At 45.8% G+C, this 17,096-nt stretch overlaps 1 protein-coding gene across 1 annotated transcript in view; it reads right to left on the bottom strand.

The window, feature by feature from the left end:
• The window catches only part of EIF2AK4 (eukaryotic translation initiation factor 2 alpha kinase 4), a 72,787-nt gene extending 59,276 nt beyond the window's left edge, over nt 1-13,511 (bottom strand). Inside the window, exons 1-3 of the mRNA XM_053282850.1 lie at nt 12,948-13,511; nt 1,008-1,123; nt 228-330 (exon numbers count right to left, since the gene is read on the bottom strand). Of these exons, the coding sequence (XP_053138825.1) occupies nt 228-330; nt 1,008-1,123; nt 12,948-13,109 (381 nt within the window). The 5' untranslated portion in view covers nt 13,110-13,511. The remainder of the gene's footprint in view (nt 1-227; nt 331-1,007; nt 1,124-12,947) is intronic.
• Between the last annotated feature and the right edge of the window lie 3,585 nt (nt 13,512-17,096).

The following is a 17,096-nucleotide window of genomic DNA, read 5'->3' as shown; positions in this document are numbered from 1 at the left end:
CATTCCACAGGGACCAACATCCAGGCTAACCTTCTGCTGAGGACCCTTGAGGAGGTAGTTTCAGCACAGAGGGAAAGGGAAACCACCAAAAAGTCTTTACTTACTTTTTGTATTTTAGTTAACATACTCTTTTTAACGTATACAATGTTAGTATACCACCTTGAGCATACGAAAGGCAGGATACAAATACATACATACATATTAATGCCAAAATAAAAAATGCTTACCTCTCCGCAACGCTCTTTTGCCAGTTCCTCAAGTTTGGATTTTAACAAGTTAATGTTTTCATTTGACAAGCCCTTTGCATTTCTCAGCTCAAGTTCCGGAACACTAGAGCAGAGGAAAGAATAATGAGACAAGAGCTAGGTTTTACAAATAATTATCCAAGGTATACAACAGCAATATATCCCTCAATCGTGATACATCATCGAAGTAATAAATCACACACATCACTTAGCAAGTATATTTTTGTACTGCTCCAATATAAGCTGCTGAATCACAAGAACTTTATCATTCCATAAAAGGAGGCTAACCCTTACAACTGTTACAAGTTATGTTCCTCTCCCTACTAATAAGACTTCTTGTTCTTTTTCTTCCACGTTTGCTATTTGTAGAATACATTCCCAAATATATATCACAGTAAATAGCTCAGTAAGGAAACCAATCAGGATGAAGGATGGAATTCTAACACAACTGGAATGTGAGTCCTTGCTCAAGAGACACTTTCGGAGACTGCACACCCCATAGGCTGTGGCACTTCCATTTTCTGCTCATTTGGCATAAGACACTGCTGTTGTCTCTCTCTGCTCCTGGCCACTTGGGGCTGGAGCCTCCACTCTTCTTCATTATCCAATGGCACTTATGCTGTGCACCCAGAAACATGCTTCATGATGAATTTACACAGATAAAAATCTATTTCATTATTCATAACAAATCATACAACTACCAAATTCTTGTTTGTTTTTAGTTATCTAAGAAACTACATAATATATTTATTATTTACTCACACATCAGGATAATTTTGAGGACATTTGACATACAAGTCAACTCTGGCATAAACTCCATCATCACCAGTCAAGCCCTGAGGTCGCAAAACAAGATTGATTTCTGGAGACGGTCGTATCTGAAGCATAAACAAAGCAAAGGAAGAAAACAGAGGTTTAACAGTCACATTACTCCCGTCCTCCAGGTGTGGCCACACCATAGTTTTGTATAAGGGCATTAGAATATTAGCCGTTTTATTTTCAACCCCATTCCTAATGATCCCTAGCATGGAACTGCCCTTTTTCACAGCTGCCACACATTGAGTTGACACTTTCAATGAGCTGTCCACCACGACCCCAAGATCCCTTTCCTGGTCAGTCACCGACAGCTCAGATCCCATCAGCGTATACTTGAAGTTGGGGGTTTTCGTCTGCATGTGTATCACTTTACACTTACCAACACTGAACCACACTTGCCATTTTGTCGCCCACTCCCCCAGTTTAGAGAGATCCTTTTGGAGCTCCTCACAATCTGTTTTGGATTTTACTACCTGAAAGAGTTTGGTATCATCTGCAAATCTGGCCACCTCACTGCTTACCCCTACTTCTAGATCCTTTATGAATAAATAAGAAAGCACTGGTCCCAGTACAGATCCCTTGGGGACCCCACTTCTTACTCCATTGTGAAAACTCTCCATTTATCCCTACCCTCTGTTTCCTGTCCTTCAACAAGTTAGCGATCCACACATGTACTTGTCTCCTTATCCCATGACTGCTAAGTTTTCTCAGGAGTCTTTGATGAGGAACTAAATTAAACTAGATTAACTAAATTAAAGTTGATCAGCCCCCTAGGTGCTAGATACCAATTTCCACATGCACAAAGGACTTGAGTAACAAAGGAACAATATTCCCGCATTCTTAGGAAATATTAAAATTAGTAATTACCAAAGCAGAAGAGAGGAACTGACAGGTTTTATATTTTCTAAAAACAGAGTCATAAGGTGTATCCAGCAAGCACAGAGGGAGGCAGTTATATCAAACTCTGCAGTTAGGCAGTAAATTTTTTAGAAGTACTGAATTAAACATTTTATTTGTTAGGAAAGAACATGAAACCTGGTGAGGATTCACTACAGCATGCCCATGTTCTAGCAAGGGCATCCAAATGTAGGACAACAACAAGCAATCAAGTGGCACGCAGCATGATGCTAGCTATGTCTGAGAAAAGCATGACTCTAGCCACACCATTCAAGGGAAAATGTGCTGTTGAGTTGGTGTCGATTCCTGGCAACCACAGAGCCCTTTGGTTGTCTTTGGTAGAATACAGGAGGGGCTTACCATTGCCATCTTCCACACAGTACGAGATGATGCCTTTCAGCATCTTTCTATATCGCTGCTGCCCAATATAGGTGTTTCCCATGGTCTGGGAAACATACCAGCGGGGATTTGAGCCAGCAACCTCATGCTTGCTAGTCAAGTCATTTCCCCACTGCACCATTAGGTGGCTTTTAGCCAACCACGAAAACTCTGAAACGGAACCTTCCCTGTTGCTGCTACAAAAGTGACAGAATGCATCTTTGCTAATTTACAAGATTTCCTGTCCAAGCCATTCTGCATGATTAGCTATTAGAGTCCATCTGATATGCTAAAATATTTTAAGAAACTTGATAACCTTCCAGAAGACCATCTAGTTAAGACATGCTATTGGCACTAACAAGAGGGGAATCAGTGGGTAGATATGCTATCCCATATTTTGCAAATGTACTCTCTGCCTTCACTAGAGGAACTTAAGTCCTGGGGTGGGGGTGAGGATCTATGATTGGCTCCTTGAATGGGATGCCAACCGAGACACTAGTTCGGTTCAGCATTCAAAGTTATCCCTGTGGTATCCTCACTTTAAGAAAAACAGGTCCATTTTGCAGTACTTACTCAACCTCACCAACGCACCACTAAGGAAGGCATATCTTGAGGGTAGATTTCACAATGTTCCCGTGGAACAGCACCTCTGCCCCTGTGGCCAGGGGCAGGTAAAGGACATTAAACATTATGTCCTACGTTGCTTCTTTTACAGAATAATAAGAGAAAAAACACTGGGTCTGATCACTGATAAATTCACAGGCTCTGAAACAGAATGTGTTAATTACTTGCAGGTGGATTTGTTTCCTTATGTTAGTTATCAAGGAGCCATTTTTTGCTTTATTGTCTTTTAAAATTAGGTGGGGAGGGGGACCTGTATCTGTTAGCCCTGCTACACATCCAGCAGTTGTCATTCCAGGTCTAGCTTTCTTATTCAAGTTGTACCCATCAGAATTGTAACTACAGTTAGGTATTTAGGATTATTTCTCTTTATTTTCATGCATTTTATTTAATTAGTTATGTTTTTCTTACTGTTTTAATATGTCTTATCTGTTTTTCTTGAAGCATGATGTATTAGCTATGACATTTTATGTTGTTTTGTTATGCTTTAATATGTGTGTTATGACCTGTGGTTACAACAATAAACTTACTAACTATTAGCTATAGGTAGGGATGTGCAAACTGGCTTGAAATCAAGCTGGTCTGACAATGACCTGGCCCAGCTCATGGGCTCGAGTTGAACCCACTGGGCTAGTCCGGGACCACTACGGGGTGTTTTGTTTTTTAAGAACAAAAATGGCAGACTTACTGCCATTGCTGGGCTCTGGGTGTGTGTGTGTGTGTGTGCGTGCGCACTGTTGTGGCCACGATGTGGGGTGCCTCCTGATGTCTCCCCTTCCACCATCCCTGGTCATTTTTGGCTTGTTTCAAGCTGTTTTTGGCCTGTTTCTGTGGTGGCCGTGGCCATTTTGGAGGCTGCCACACATGCCCAATGGCCATCTGTGTGGCTGGGTCATGACCTAGACCATGCAGATGGCCATTGGGTATGCACAGTAGCCTTCAAAATGGCCACCGCCACCTCAGAGATGCCCAAGATGTGCCAAAACCAGCCTGCAATGGGCTGAAAATGGCTGGGGTGAAGGGGGGACATCAGGAGACACACACACACACCCGCTGTGGCTTCAACAGCACCCAACAAATGGCAGCAAGTTCACCATTTTTGTTCTTTAAAAAAAATTATCCCCTGAACTGGGCCCAAACCAGTTCAGACTAGAGCCAGCCTGGGCCTGGCTTTGGTGTGCACAGAACCGGAACAGATCCAGTTCAGTTCGAATCTGGTTATACTCAAACTTAACTGGGTTTTCCAGTTTTGTGCACACCCCTGGCTACAGGGAAATAACTGACAGCCTAATATCCAAAACGATGTATAGGCTAATTCATTCTGCAAAGATCTGTAACGACTACTTCTACGCATATCATAAAAAATTGTCAACATTGAAATTCCATTCAGCATTTTTATTAGTTGGGATTGTATGTGACTATAGAATTTATGCTTTTGAGCTAGAACTTGTGTTTTGTAGCCACAAAGTTACAAGTGAGTCCTCACCCCCATTGACCCAACAGGATTGTGTTTAGAGCTGCTGCTGCCCACTGCCTCACACTCCTTGCCCACATCTGCACTGCTCAGCTGCACTATTTTTTAGTTGATGCACCAGTGCAACATCCTAGGCCAGAGATGTTCACTGTTTTTCAAGCAGGCACTCTTCAATGTAAAATATATTTCCCACTGTGTAAGTCTCTGTACAGCACTGTGCTTTTTCAGTGCTGGGAGTGCCCTTTAAGAGAGACAGAGCCCTCTCTTCCGAGGTCTAGGAGGAAAACTCTGGGAAGGGCTACACTCCCCAGTACTTTGTGCAGGCTTCCCAAGAGGGTACAGGGGCTTAGGAGGGTTCAGTTTCCCTTAAAGGAGCACCACCAGTGATGGGAAAGTGCAGCACTGTTTGGTCATAATGTTCACCTCTACATGGTACCAGGAAGACTCTGCAGAGCATTCACTTCATCTGAAGCTTCACACAGTCAATAAAGAATTTGTCAGGAAGCCACACTTAGGGATTATGGGAGCCACCACTGGCCCCTGGGCCTTACAGCGGAGAACACTGTGCTTCACTGAGTTTACTAAACTCACAACATTGCACTGGTGCAAGTGTCTTTCAGCAGCACAAAAGACTGAAGTTATTTTATCTTAACTGCCTTGCAGATGGAGCCACAAGTTACAGATACAGAGTTATTCAAAGTCCATGCCAAAGAAAAGAGAAAATTATGGTTAACTAGCAAAACACTTGTCATTATGACATTCTATGTGTGTGTGTAGGGAAGGCTTCCTCCTATCATAGAGGAAGAGTACAGTGCTTCTCTCACACATCTTCCCCCTGTAGAATCTTATAATCGGTGAGAGTAAGGATCAAACTATACATTGGGCCAGCTTGGACAATACTCCAAATACACGGGGAAGGGAACACCTTCCTCCCACCCTGGCACACTGTTGCCTAATCATTCAGGGGGCATGCAGGTGAGTTCAAACCACCCTCTCAATGTACAGCTTTACTGCTACAGTTAAAACAGCACCCCACCCCAACCTAGGCAATGGCTCACCAGATGGCCAGACATGGGGAAAGTCATGTGCATCTATACTCCTTCCCCACATTTAGGGGGCCAGTTTGGAATATTGTTTGAATTGGTCCAGCTTTGGTCCTGTAGCGGATTAAAGCCTTTGTCTCAGAGCAAGCTCACGTGAGGGAAAGAAATGCTGAATCATCCCTGCTTGAGCTGCCTGGTTAGGCTTCTCCTAGAGCTATTCTATATTCCCAGTAGGTTTAAAATGCTGCTGCCACCACTCCTCTTAATGACAGAGCTTGAACCTCCCTGAGCTTGGGGTGGAATCCCAGGGAAAACTCTCTTTATTTTGCTCTTGGGCAAGTATAAAAGTCTTCCACATGCAAGCCTGCACTTGGAGAGAAAACTGATAGCTTCTAACTGTCTGAGGATGTGATTTCACTAAAGGAAATCCCCTTCACCCCTGCTTTTTTCCTGAGTTAAAAACCAACTCAGAGAGGCTTGGTAGAAAGAAAAGACTTTAAAGAACCTGTTTTATTCAATTACTACATAGGAACATAGGAAACTGCCATATACTGAGTGAGACCATTGGTCTATCTAGCTCAGTATTGTCTTCACAGACTGGCAGCAGCTTCTCCAAGGTTGCAGGCAGGAATCTCTCTCAGCCCTATCTTGGAGAAGCCAGGGAGGGAACTTGAAACCTTCTGCTCTTCCCAGAGTGGCTTCATCCCCTGAGGGGAATATCTTACAGTGCTCACACATCAAGTCTCCCATTCAAATGCAACCAGGGCAGACCCTGCTTAACTATGGGGACAAGTCATGCTTGCTACCACAAGACCAGCTCTCCTCTCCTGCTTCCACCTGAGGCTTTCTAGCTTTCTTAGATACAGTTAAGAATACTTAGTAGATTACAAAAATAGGTTGTCTTAGGCAAGTTTAAGTGTTCATAGAGACTTTTGCAACACCCTAGTTAGGATAGGCATAGGCTAGTGTTTCTTATTTCAATTACATTGCAGCTAAACTATAATAAAACAGTATTAGGACTATACAAAACACACACACAAAGAAATATAAGTTTTTAACATGCAATCTGACTAACAAACTGTTCCCTATGCAGAATTTCCTTTTCCTTGAACTCACCCAATTCCTGAGGAGAATCAGGCTTCCTGCAATCATTTCTCTTAAGAATCTGCAGAGTTATTCCATGAGAGAAACCTCCATGCTGGCTTTGACCATGAGGGAGCAAACTCCATTGCTCCTCACTAAGCCTTTCCACACACACTTCTCTCCAACAAAGACTGCCCTTCTTGTTCCCAGAATTCCCAGCAACTGCTCTCTAGAGATTGGCTTTCCTGGAGTTCACCATTCAAGACAAGGTTTCACTTCCTGTTAACTCTTTGCGGGGAGGGGAGTCTGATCACTACAAGTCCCGACTTCCATAGATTATGGGATTTCTGTCAAAAATTGCCCACTAAAACTGTTATTTGCCTTTGAAGCAGCAGCTTCAAAGAGTGATTTTTGGTGGGAGAAAAAGCACAAGGAATGCACTTGGGAAGACCATTAGGGTGAGGTCTAAACTTGCTTCCTACTGCCTGCGGCCAAATTTGTATAACTCATTCTCTTCACCTGTGTAGTCCTGGGTTTCATTTCTCAGCCTTGTTTTTATATGGGATTGGACCTTCTCAGTAGTTGCTTTACGGGCCTCTGAACTGGTTTGAACGACTAGCAGTTCCACCAGTTTGAAGGCAGGGCAGTTGACTTTAAGGGTGGGCGAGGGTGCACTTAGCCCTCCCTCTACTTTCCCCCCACCAGCACTCTGTTTGCAAAGGGACCATTGGGACAGCAGTTTACCTCCTTGATGCCCCATTGCCTCCTTGGTCCCTTCATCACCAGAAGTGCCCCAGGAGCACGTGCATCGGTGCGTGCACTTGCGAGCATGCGCATTGGGCGAACGAGCGTGATGTGCATATGTCCGGTACTTCTGGTGACATAGGGACCGAGGGACCCCGCCCAGTTCTGTGCACATCCCTAGTAGTTGCCCCTAAGTTGTGGAATGCGCTTCCTATGTATATAAGGAATTTATTATCCCTGGAGGCCTTCAAGACAATCATAAATACCCATCTTTTCAGATTGGCTTTTAATAACATTTAAGTGGCTTTAATGTTTTTAAAATGAGTTTTATGTTAATGTTTTATGTTGATATTTTAAGTGGTTTTAGTTTTTATTGTAAACAGCCCTCAGCCATTTTTGGATGAGCAGTATACAAATGAAATAATAAAATATAAAACTATAGGTAAGCAGGTCATTCTAAACAAGACTACCTAAGCATAGTCGCAATTTGGGGGAAGTACACTACTATCCATGATAACTTTGCTGAACCACAGCCTCTTTAAACAAAGAAACAGGCAGGGCTGAATTAATCAATGCAATCTATCATGTATATGTTTGAGCCAAACCATTAAAATCCACCATCACCATTAACCATGAGGCACAGAACAAATAAAACTCTTTGAAACTTCTGAAGGGCCTGTTAGGGCATCTGTAGAACTTGTGCATTATTTTCTTTCCCCTTAAGCCAAATTGTTTTTAAAAAAAACAAATAAATTGCTTTTCTTCCTGGTCTGTATATAGAATGAGCCATTCCAAGTTGTAAATTATTTCAAACAAAAAGAGGAACTGACCTCATCCTTCAGGAGCCTCTAAAAGTCACATTCATTGCTATGTTGACGTCTTAAACGTAAACCAATTCAAGCAAACAACTGATGTTTTAAAATCTTTCATTGGCTGGCATCTGTAAAAATAGGACTTCTTTATGATGAGGGCCCAAATTATTTTCTCAAACCATTTATTTGACTGGAAAAGACAAGGTATGTTCAATTTATTTATTTATTTATTTGTTCGATTTCTAGACCGCCCTTACAAAATAGCTCAGGGCGGTTCACAAACAAAGACCCTTTAAAACAATTTAAGAGCACTGGAAGGCCAGGCCGAACAGGTAGGTCTTTAGGGCTCTCCTAAATTCCAATAAAGAATTCAAATTACAGATGTCTGCAGGGAGCGCATTCCACAGTCCAGGAGCGGCTACAGAGAAGGCCCGCCTCCAGGTCGCCACCAGACAAGCTGGTGGCAACTGGAGCCGGACCTCCTCAGATGATCTTAGCGTGCGGTGGGGATCAGACCGAAGAAGGCGCTCTCTAAGGTAACCTGGACCTAAGCCATTCAGGGCTTTAAAGGTAATAACCAGCACTTTGTATTTTGCCCGGAAACATATCGGCAGCCAGTGCAGCTGTTTCAAAACAGGCATAATATGGTCTCTCCAGGTTGCCCCGAAGACCAGCCTTGCTGCCGCATTTTGAACTAACGGAAGTTTCCGAATTACGTACAAAGGCAGCCCCACGTAGAGCGCATTACAGTAGTCAAGCCTGGAGGTTACCAGCTGGTGCACCACTGTTCTGAGGTCATCCTCCTCTGACAATGTTTTATTAAAAGGCTGTTACAAGTATATTAAAAAGTTGTTACAAGTTGATCTTGGAAACAGAAGGGCTCTTTCTTTACAGGATCCAACATGATTCCCCTTGAATGCAAACCCCAGGTTATCACACTACATGTGTACAGTATGTATATACATACACATATGTAAGCACACACACAACAGGAGATCATGGGAGGATAGCATTAAATAGTACAAAGGAAATTCTATCAAGTGACACACACAAATATCTTGGGAGAAGCACTGCAGCAGCACAGCCTTTGGGGAAAGTAGCACAAAGAGGGCCCTGCTAATTATGCTTAATGTAACAGAATGCAAGAGGAATTATTGGTGTTATTAGTATACACAAGATGCTTTGCAGTTTAGCAGCAGCAGTTGGGAGATGTAAAAGCAGACAATTCCCTTTGGTACTTATCATCTAACTTGCTCACTTTGGCAGAAAGGAAATTATGTCTAGTAAATACCACACACTAAGGTATCGGAAGGAACACTCAGGAAGAAAAGGAGAGGGGATGAGACAAGACATACCAAGTTTTGTGCACAATGGAAAAGTCCAGCAAAAATCATCCTTGTGATCTATTCAGCAACTCAAGTAGCTTTAACAACAATTATGCCAGTGTACTGTCAGTTTCTCTAATCGTTCTACAAGCTATTTGCGTGCAATGTAAAATCCAGAGCTTAATTCATGTCACAAAAGTTAATGTCACAATGCAACAATTACGCCATTGCCACAATTTTTTCTATACTAAAACTTCCATGAGTAGCAGCTATATTAGAGGGACCTTTGCGTGACAACCATTCTTTTAGCTAGAGAGGTCTCATCTTCCTGGACTTTTGTAGTATTAGCTTCTAATGCAGTAATAATACTTAAAAGTAAAGTGTGCCATCGAGTCGGTGTCAACTACTGGTGACCACAGAGCCCTGTGGTTGTCTTTGGTAGAATACAGGAGGGGTTTACCATTGCCATCTCCTGCACTGTATGAGATGATGCCTTTCAGCATCTTCCTATATCGCTGCTGCCCGATATAGGTGTTTCCCATAGTCTTGGAAACATACCACCAGGGTTTCAAACTGCCACCTCTGGCTTGCTAGTCAAGTCATTTCCCCACTGCGCCATTAGGTGACTACAATAGTACTTACTAATGATATAATTTCTGAATCAAGCAGGTTCCCAAACTTGTTGTGATAATCCAGGTCTTCAAAATTTGTGACCCATCAAGATGATTTAAGAGTACCAGCCCCATATGGTAGCTCATCAGAGACACAAAGTTCCTGGTTTTGCTGCTTGCCTGGGACAGCAAGTAGAGGGACTGTCGGGCATTTAGTAGGCCATAATAGATGGTTAGTGGGCTTCATTGAGGTTAGTGGGTCACAAATTGGGCAAGCCCATGATAATCAGAGGGGAATCTGAGGAAGCCTCCACTGTTGAACATTTTCATGCACTGACTGCTAGACATACAACAGGTCAAACAATAACTGTCAGCTGACTACTGAAACACAGTCAAATATTTTAGAACATTGTTGTATTGCATTGTAATAAAACAAAACTAGGTTTTTCAATAAGATTATACAGGAAATATTCCAAGCTATTTTAATCCCCTCACCAAAGTTTGATGTTATTGCAGATTTTTATTTGAACAAGAATTATTCAGAGGTCACCAGAAAAAGAGTGAGAGTAAAAATACAGAGAATTAAAAAATGAACTGGACACTTTAAAAAGTATCATTTGTATATATGTTACTATCAAAGTTGCTGCATAATGACTAGTGTTGGATGTCAAATTGAGAGATCTAGGCCCAAATTCTCACTTAGCCACAAAGCTTGCCAGATGGCCTTGGACAGATCACAAATTCTTAGCTTCACCCACCTCAGAGGATTGTTCTGAGGATAAACTGGGATACACCCATGAATGTTGCTCTGAGCTCCTAAGAGGAAGAGTGCGATACAAGTGTGATACACCATGTTAGTATTATGATGAAGAATATTTGATTGCTCACTGAGCTGTGCTTACCATACCACTGTCAATTATTAAACAGTTCAGCCTAAGTATATTTGAATGTTTCTCCTATCAGTAATTTATTTATTATACAGATTTATACCCTGTCTTATCACAAACAAGTCTCAAGGCAGCAAACAAAATTATAACACATAGATATAGAGACAACAAAGCATCAATAAAAATACAGTGGTGATAAGCAGTAAACTAAAGTTGTGCCGTCGAGTCGTAGAGCACTACAAACAATAGCTGTTAATATCATTTCACATGGAAGAGATTAAAAAACACACCACCAAAGTTAAACAATGCTACAAGATGCTTGGGAGAATAGGATGGACTTTCCCCAGCACCAAATGAAGGCATCAAGGGTACAAGTGTTGGGAAGAGATTCCACTGGAAAGATCCCCTCTTTGGTTGCCACCCACCACATCTCTGAAGGGAGGAGTACCAGGAGAAAGGCCTCAGAAGACAACCTCAGCTGATGAGCAGGTAGAGTTTCAAAAACCTTGGTTCCAAGCCATTTGGGTCTTTAAAAGGTTCAAACTGGGCCTGGAAAAAGAACTGGTAGCCAGTGCAACTCTTTCATAGTAGCAGATGCGGTCATGACAGTCAGTTTCACTCAATGGATATTAGTTTTCAGAGGTATAAGCTAGCAAAAGCAGAATCAATTCCTTTAACCTGAGGGTTTCTCCCTTTATATCATATACAGAAGATCATATAATGAGGAAAAGCCACAGCTCAATGGTAGAGCACATGCTTTGCATGAAGAAGATTCCAGGTTCAATCCCTGGCATCTCCAGTTAAGAGAATCTCAGACAGTTGGCCGGGAATAATCCACCAACAGTCAAAGTAGAAAATACTGAGCTAGATGGACCAATAGAAAGCAGATTAGTTCCCCAGAATAATTATTACTCCAACACAACTATTAAGGTCTGTTTCTAATAAGATGACTGCTACACACTGGAAATTGCTACTGTGCAGCCTCAGCAACATCCAGTGAGCCATTTGTGTGCAGTGGCCCGCTGTGTGGATTAGCTACTGCCATGTAGTTTGTTTCTACCCTGCTCCAAGCAAATGGAAAAAACCCATCTCAGCCACAGGCAAAGAGGTCAACAAATGGTGCACTCATCACATTAGAAGGTGCTGTTCCAAGCAAGCTGTGTGGCATCTCTTTTGATGCAGCAGGCTTTAGTTTCCTTCTTTACTGAAATCAAAACCACACATCAAAAAGTTTGATGTGGGCAGGGGCATACCTAGGGGAGAGGGTAGTGTTCATCTCTTTCCCCAGCGGCCCCTCAGAGTGATAATGAAGAAAATAGGGTGGGATGGAGCTGGGGGGCCTCAGGAGCTGGGCCCCCAGGGTTCTTTGAACCCATCTGCTCCATTATAGCTACACACCTGGATGCAGGCATTCTTGATTATGAATGCAGTGCCTAGGTGTCTAAAGCATGTTAACCCTTGCTAGCTGGGTGCAAAGCAGCATCTTTTAAAATGGCAGCTTTCTTATATTTAGCAGGGGGAGAGCAACTTCTTACCCACCCAGCAATGTGCCCCTGTTCACTAGTGCCTCCCTTGTGTCTTTTAAAAGTTGTGAGCCACTTTGGGACAGGGGAAAAATCTTCTCTTTCCTTTTGTCAAGTAAGCATTGAAAACGTTTGTTGAGAAGTAGGTACTAAAATACATTTTATTTTAGGCAAATAAGTAGGCAAACTTTGCAAGTGATAGGAGGAGAAAATAAGGGCTATGATGAGCCAAGGAAATGCTCTAGTTCACTCTCAAGGGGCATATATACTCCTACCTCTCTGTCCAAATTTAAGCAAATTCCCTTGCAACACAATCCTATGCGCGTTTACTTAGAAGTAAATCCCATAATGTTCAACGGGCTTGCTCCTTAGAATGTGTGCTTGGAATTGCAGCCTTAAGCTACCAACTATAGACACACACAGAGACCCTCTGCAGGAAACTGCCTGCCACTGAGAGAGCAGGCTAGACCAGTCTCTTTCGCGTTTACCTTCCACGGCTGGCCAAGGCGCAAGTCTTGGAAGTCCCGCCCGTAGATAGAGTCCAACACTTGCAGCTCGTTCTCCTGGCGGAGCTGATAGCTCTCGGGTTGCTCCGGGGACGCTTCGGCAGCCTCAGTCCGCGGCTGCCATGCACCGCTCACCTGAGCCATGACAGCCCCACCGAGCCAGAGCCCAGGGGAAGGAAAGGGGCAAGCGCTATTGCGCCAGGCCCCTGGCTGCTGCCACCGTTACAGCGGTGGGCGGTACCGAGGGCCTCTTCCGCCCTGCTTGCAGGCCGCAACAAACATCGGTGCTGCCCCTTGCGACAGCACAAGGAAGAAGAATCCAACGGAGGCTCTGCTTTCCAAGGCCCCGGACGCCTTTTGTGGAATTAACGCTTTCTTGTTTTCTTTTTCTGTTCTTGCCGTTTTGCAAGACACGCTTCACACTGAGGTTTCTCAGCTTTCCTCCCCGTATTTAGTAACCATCTAAAACAAAACAAAAACAGCTCCTCGCCATGAGTAAAAAAGGAGTTGCCACCCCCCAAGTGCGGTTCTTGCGACTTAATAACACAGTAGGCAGAATTTCTGCAACGTGGATATACTGCGATCAGGGACACCGAACTGTTGGCAGCAATTAAGGGCTCCGGAACCTTGTCTAAAAAGCTGGGCAGACTGGAGTTTATGTATAAGAGCCCAGTTCTTGGAAAGTTATCCCCGATCCTAATTATTTGTTCCTTGTATTTCTTGCACGACCTCTCCCTCCATTTATGGTCATGTTATACTCCTGTATTTGGGCTGACTTGGACTCCACTATTTCTGCAGGGACTGTGAGAGAGGTATCCAGGGATCCCTCTTGCAGTGTTGGGTTGGATCAGTTCCAATCTGTGACTCCTGAAGACGTGGACAAGCTGCTTGGAGCTGTATGGCCTACCACTTGTTCTCTGGATCCTTGCCCAACCTAGCTGCTTTGATTTAGCTGAGAGATTGGAGATGGCGTAGTTAATATCATAAATGCATCGCTGAGGGAGGGTAGGGTGCCTCCTTGTTTGAAAGAGGCGATAGTTAGACCTCTTAAGAAGTCTTCCCTGGATCTTTCAGCAATGGATAGTTATAAGCCAATCTCCATCTCCCTTGGTTTGGCAAGGGAATCGAGAGGGTGGTGGCCAACCAGCTCCAGGCGGTCTTGGACGAAACTGATTATCTAGACCCATTTCAAACTGGCTTTAGAACGGTCTATGGTTCGTCCTCTTGGAAATCTCGGCGGCATTCAATACCATCGATCATGGTATCCTGGGTCGCCTGGGGGAGTTGGGAATAGGAGGTACTGCTTTGCAGTGGTTCCGTTCCTATCTCTCGGGTAGATCCCAGATGGTGGAGCTTGGTGACAGTCGCTCCTCAAAGCAGGAGCTGTTATATGGAGTCCCCCAGGGCTCTATTCTGTCACCAATGCTTTTCAATATCTACATGAAACCGCTGGGTCAGGTCATCAGGAGATTTGGTGCTGGGTGTTATCAGTATGCTGATGACACCCAAATCTACTTCTCCTTTTCATCTTCAGGAAATGACACTCATTCTCTAAATGCCTGCCTACAGGCGTAATGGGCTGGAAGAGGGAGAACAAATTGAAGCTGAATCCAAGCAAGACAGAGGTGCTCATTGTGGGGGCTCAGAATCTGAGGGGTGAGTTAGATCTTCCTGCGCTGGATGGGGTTACACTCCCCCAGAAGAAGCAGCTTGGGAGTACTCCTGGACCCAGGCCTCACCCTGGTATCTCAGGTGGAGGCCATGGCCAGGAGTGCTTTCTATCAGCTTTGGCTGATTCGACAGCTGTGCCCATTCCTTGAAGAGGATGACCTCAAAACAGTGGTGCACCGGCTGGTAACCTCCTGGCTTGACTATTGCAATGCGCTCTACATGAGGCTGCCTTTGAATGTAGTTCGGAAACTTCAATTGGTTCAGAATGCAGCAGCCAGACTGGTCTCTGAGGTAACCCAGAGAGACCATATTATGCCTGTTTTGGAACAATTGCACTGGCTGCCGATAAGTTTCCGGGCAAAATACAAAGTGCTGGTTATCTATATATTTAATTCTCTTATGGAGGACTGAGGAGAGAACTATGTGGGGATGTGTGTGGGTTTTTGGCAAGCCCCGCCCCCACTACAGCTACGACCAGTGAAAAGGAGGGTGCGGAGCTACTGCTCAGGCAGGAACAGACAATGGGCTTAGGAGGCAATGGCCACCCAAAAATGGCTGCCTGGCTGGCAGGCAGGGATGGAGGGAGGTGGGTGGGTGGGTGGCGGACAAAGCCTCGCCGCCCCGGAGGAGGCTGCTGGTGGACTTAGGAAGGGGTGCGGGGGGAGAAGCGGCCTGGTAGGGGAGATATGGCCTGGTGGGGGGGGGGAGAAGCCCCACCTGCCTCAGGAGGGAGGAGGCGGTGGCGGGCCTGGGTTGAGGAGGTGGCTGTTGCTAGGCCAGCTGGTGGCCTGAGGAGAAGCAGCTGCTGCTGGGCCGCTGGCGGGCTGAGGGAGAGTGGCCACCAACAGAGTGAAGGAAAGTGGCTGCCGGCAGGCCAAGGATGAGGGCCAGGTTGTGCGGGGGGGGGGAGGGAAGCAAGTGAAGCAAGTTGTGGGGGGAGAGCAGGAGCAAGAGGGATGTGGGGGGAGCAGGAGCGAGAGGGATGTGGGGGGGAAGCAGCCGACAACGGGTCAAGGATGGGGGCTGAATTGTGGGGGGGGGGAGCGGGAATGAAAGAGATGTGGAGAGTGGGAGCGAGAGGGATGTGGGGGGAGAGCGTGAGCGAGAGGGATGTGGGGGGATTGCACGAGGGATGTGGGGGGGAGAGCACGAGCGAGAGGGAAGTGGGGGGAGAGCACGAGCGAGAGGGATGTGGGGGAGAGCACGAGCGAGAGAGCAAGTTGGGGGGAGCGCAAGCGAGAGGGCAAGTTGGGGGGAAGAGTGCGAGCGAGAGGGCATGTTGGGGGAAAGAGTGCGAGCAAGAGGGCAGGTTGGAGGGAGAGCGCGAGCGAGAAGGCAAGAGGGGAGCACGAGCGAGAGGGCAAGTTGGGGGAAAGCGTGAGCGAGAGAGCAAGTTGGGGGGAGAGCGTGAGCGAGAGAACAAGTTGGGGAGAGCGTGAGCGAGAGGGCAAGTTGGGGGAGAGCGTGAGCGAGAGGGCAAGTTGGGGGAGAGTGCGAGGGCAAGTTGGGGGGAGCGCGAGTGAGAGGGCAAGTTGGGGGCGGGAGCGTGAGTGAGAGGGAAAGTTGGGGGACGCGAGCGAGAGGGCAAGTTGGGGACGGGAGCGCGAGCAACAGGGCTAGTTGGCGGGCGAGAGCGCAAGCGAGAGGGCAAGTTGGGGGAGAGTGTGAGCAAGAGGGCAAGTTGGGGGGAGAGTGTGAGCGAGAGGGCAAGTTAGGGGGAGAGAGCAAGCGAGAGGGCAAGTTGGGGGAGAGCGCAAGCAAGAGGGCAAGTTGGGGGGAGAATGCGAGCGAGAGGGCAAGTTGGGGGGGAGAGCGCGAGCGAGAGGGCAAGTTGGGGGGGAGAGCGCGAGTGAGAGGGCAAGTTGGGGGGAGAGCATGAGCGAGAGGGCAAGTTTGGGGAGAGTGCGAGTGAGAGGGCAAGTTGGGGGAGAGGGCGAGGGCAAGTTGGGGGGCAGGAGCGCGAGCGAGGTGGCAAGTTGGGTGCAGGAGCGAGAGCGAGAGGGCAAGTTGGGGGGGTGAGAGTGCAAGCCGAGGGCAAGTTGCTGGGCGGAGAGGGGGGATGTTCAGTGTACTACCGCACAGATGCTCTGTGCAGGTTCAGCTAGTTACCTTTAAAGCCCTGAATGGCTTAGGCCCGAGTTACCTCAGAGAGCGCCTTCTTCTGCGCGATCCCCACCGCACATTAAGGTCCTTTGAGGAGGTTCGTCTCCAGTTACCACCAGCTCTTCTGGTTGCGACTCAGAGGTGGACCTTCTCTATAGCTGCTCCGGGGCTGTGGTTTGCGCTCCCTGCGGAAATCCGTAACTTGAATTCTCTATTAGCCTTCAGGAGAGCCCTTAAAATATATTTTGTTTGGCCTGGCTTTCCAGGGTTTTAAAATCTGTTTTAATATTTTAACCTGGTTTCAGGTTTTTTAATTATTGCAATTGTTTAATTGTTGTTTTAAAATGTTTTCAAATT

Source organism: Hemicordylus capensis, chromosome 1 (assembly GCF_027244095.1).
Source record: "Hemicordylus capensis ecotype Gifberg chromosome 1, rHemCap1.1.pri, whole genome shotgun sequence".
Lineage (NCBI taxonomy): Eukaryota > Metazoa > Chordata > Lepidosauria > Squamata > Cordylidae > Hemicordylus > Hemicordylus capensis.
Note: the sequence above shows the minus strand (reverse complement) of the source record. Positions and strands in the feature narration are given on the sequence as shown.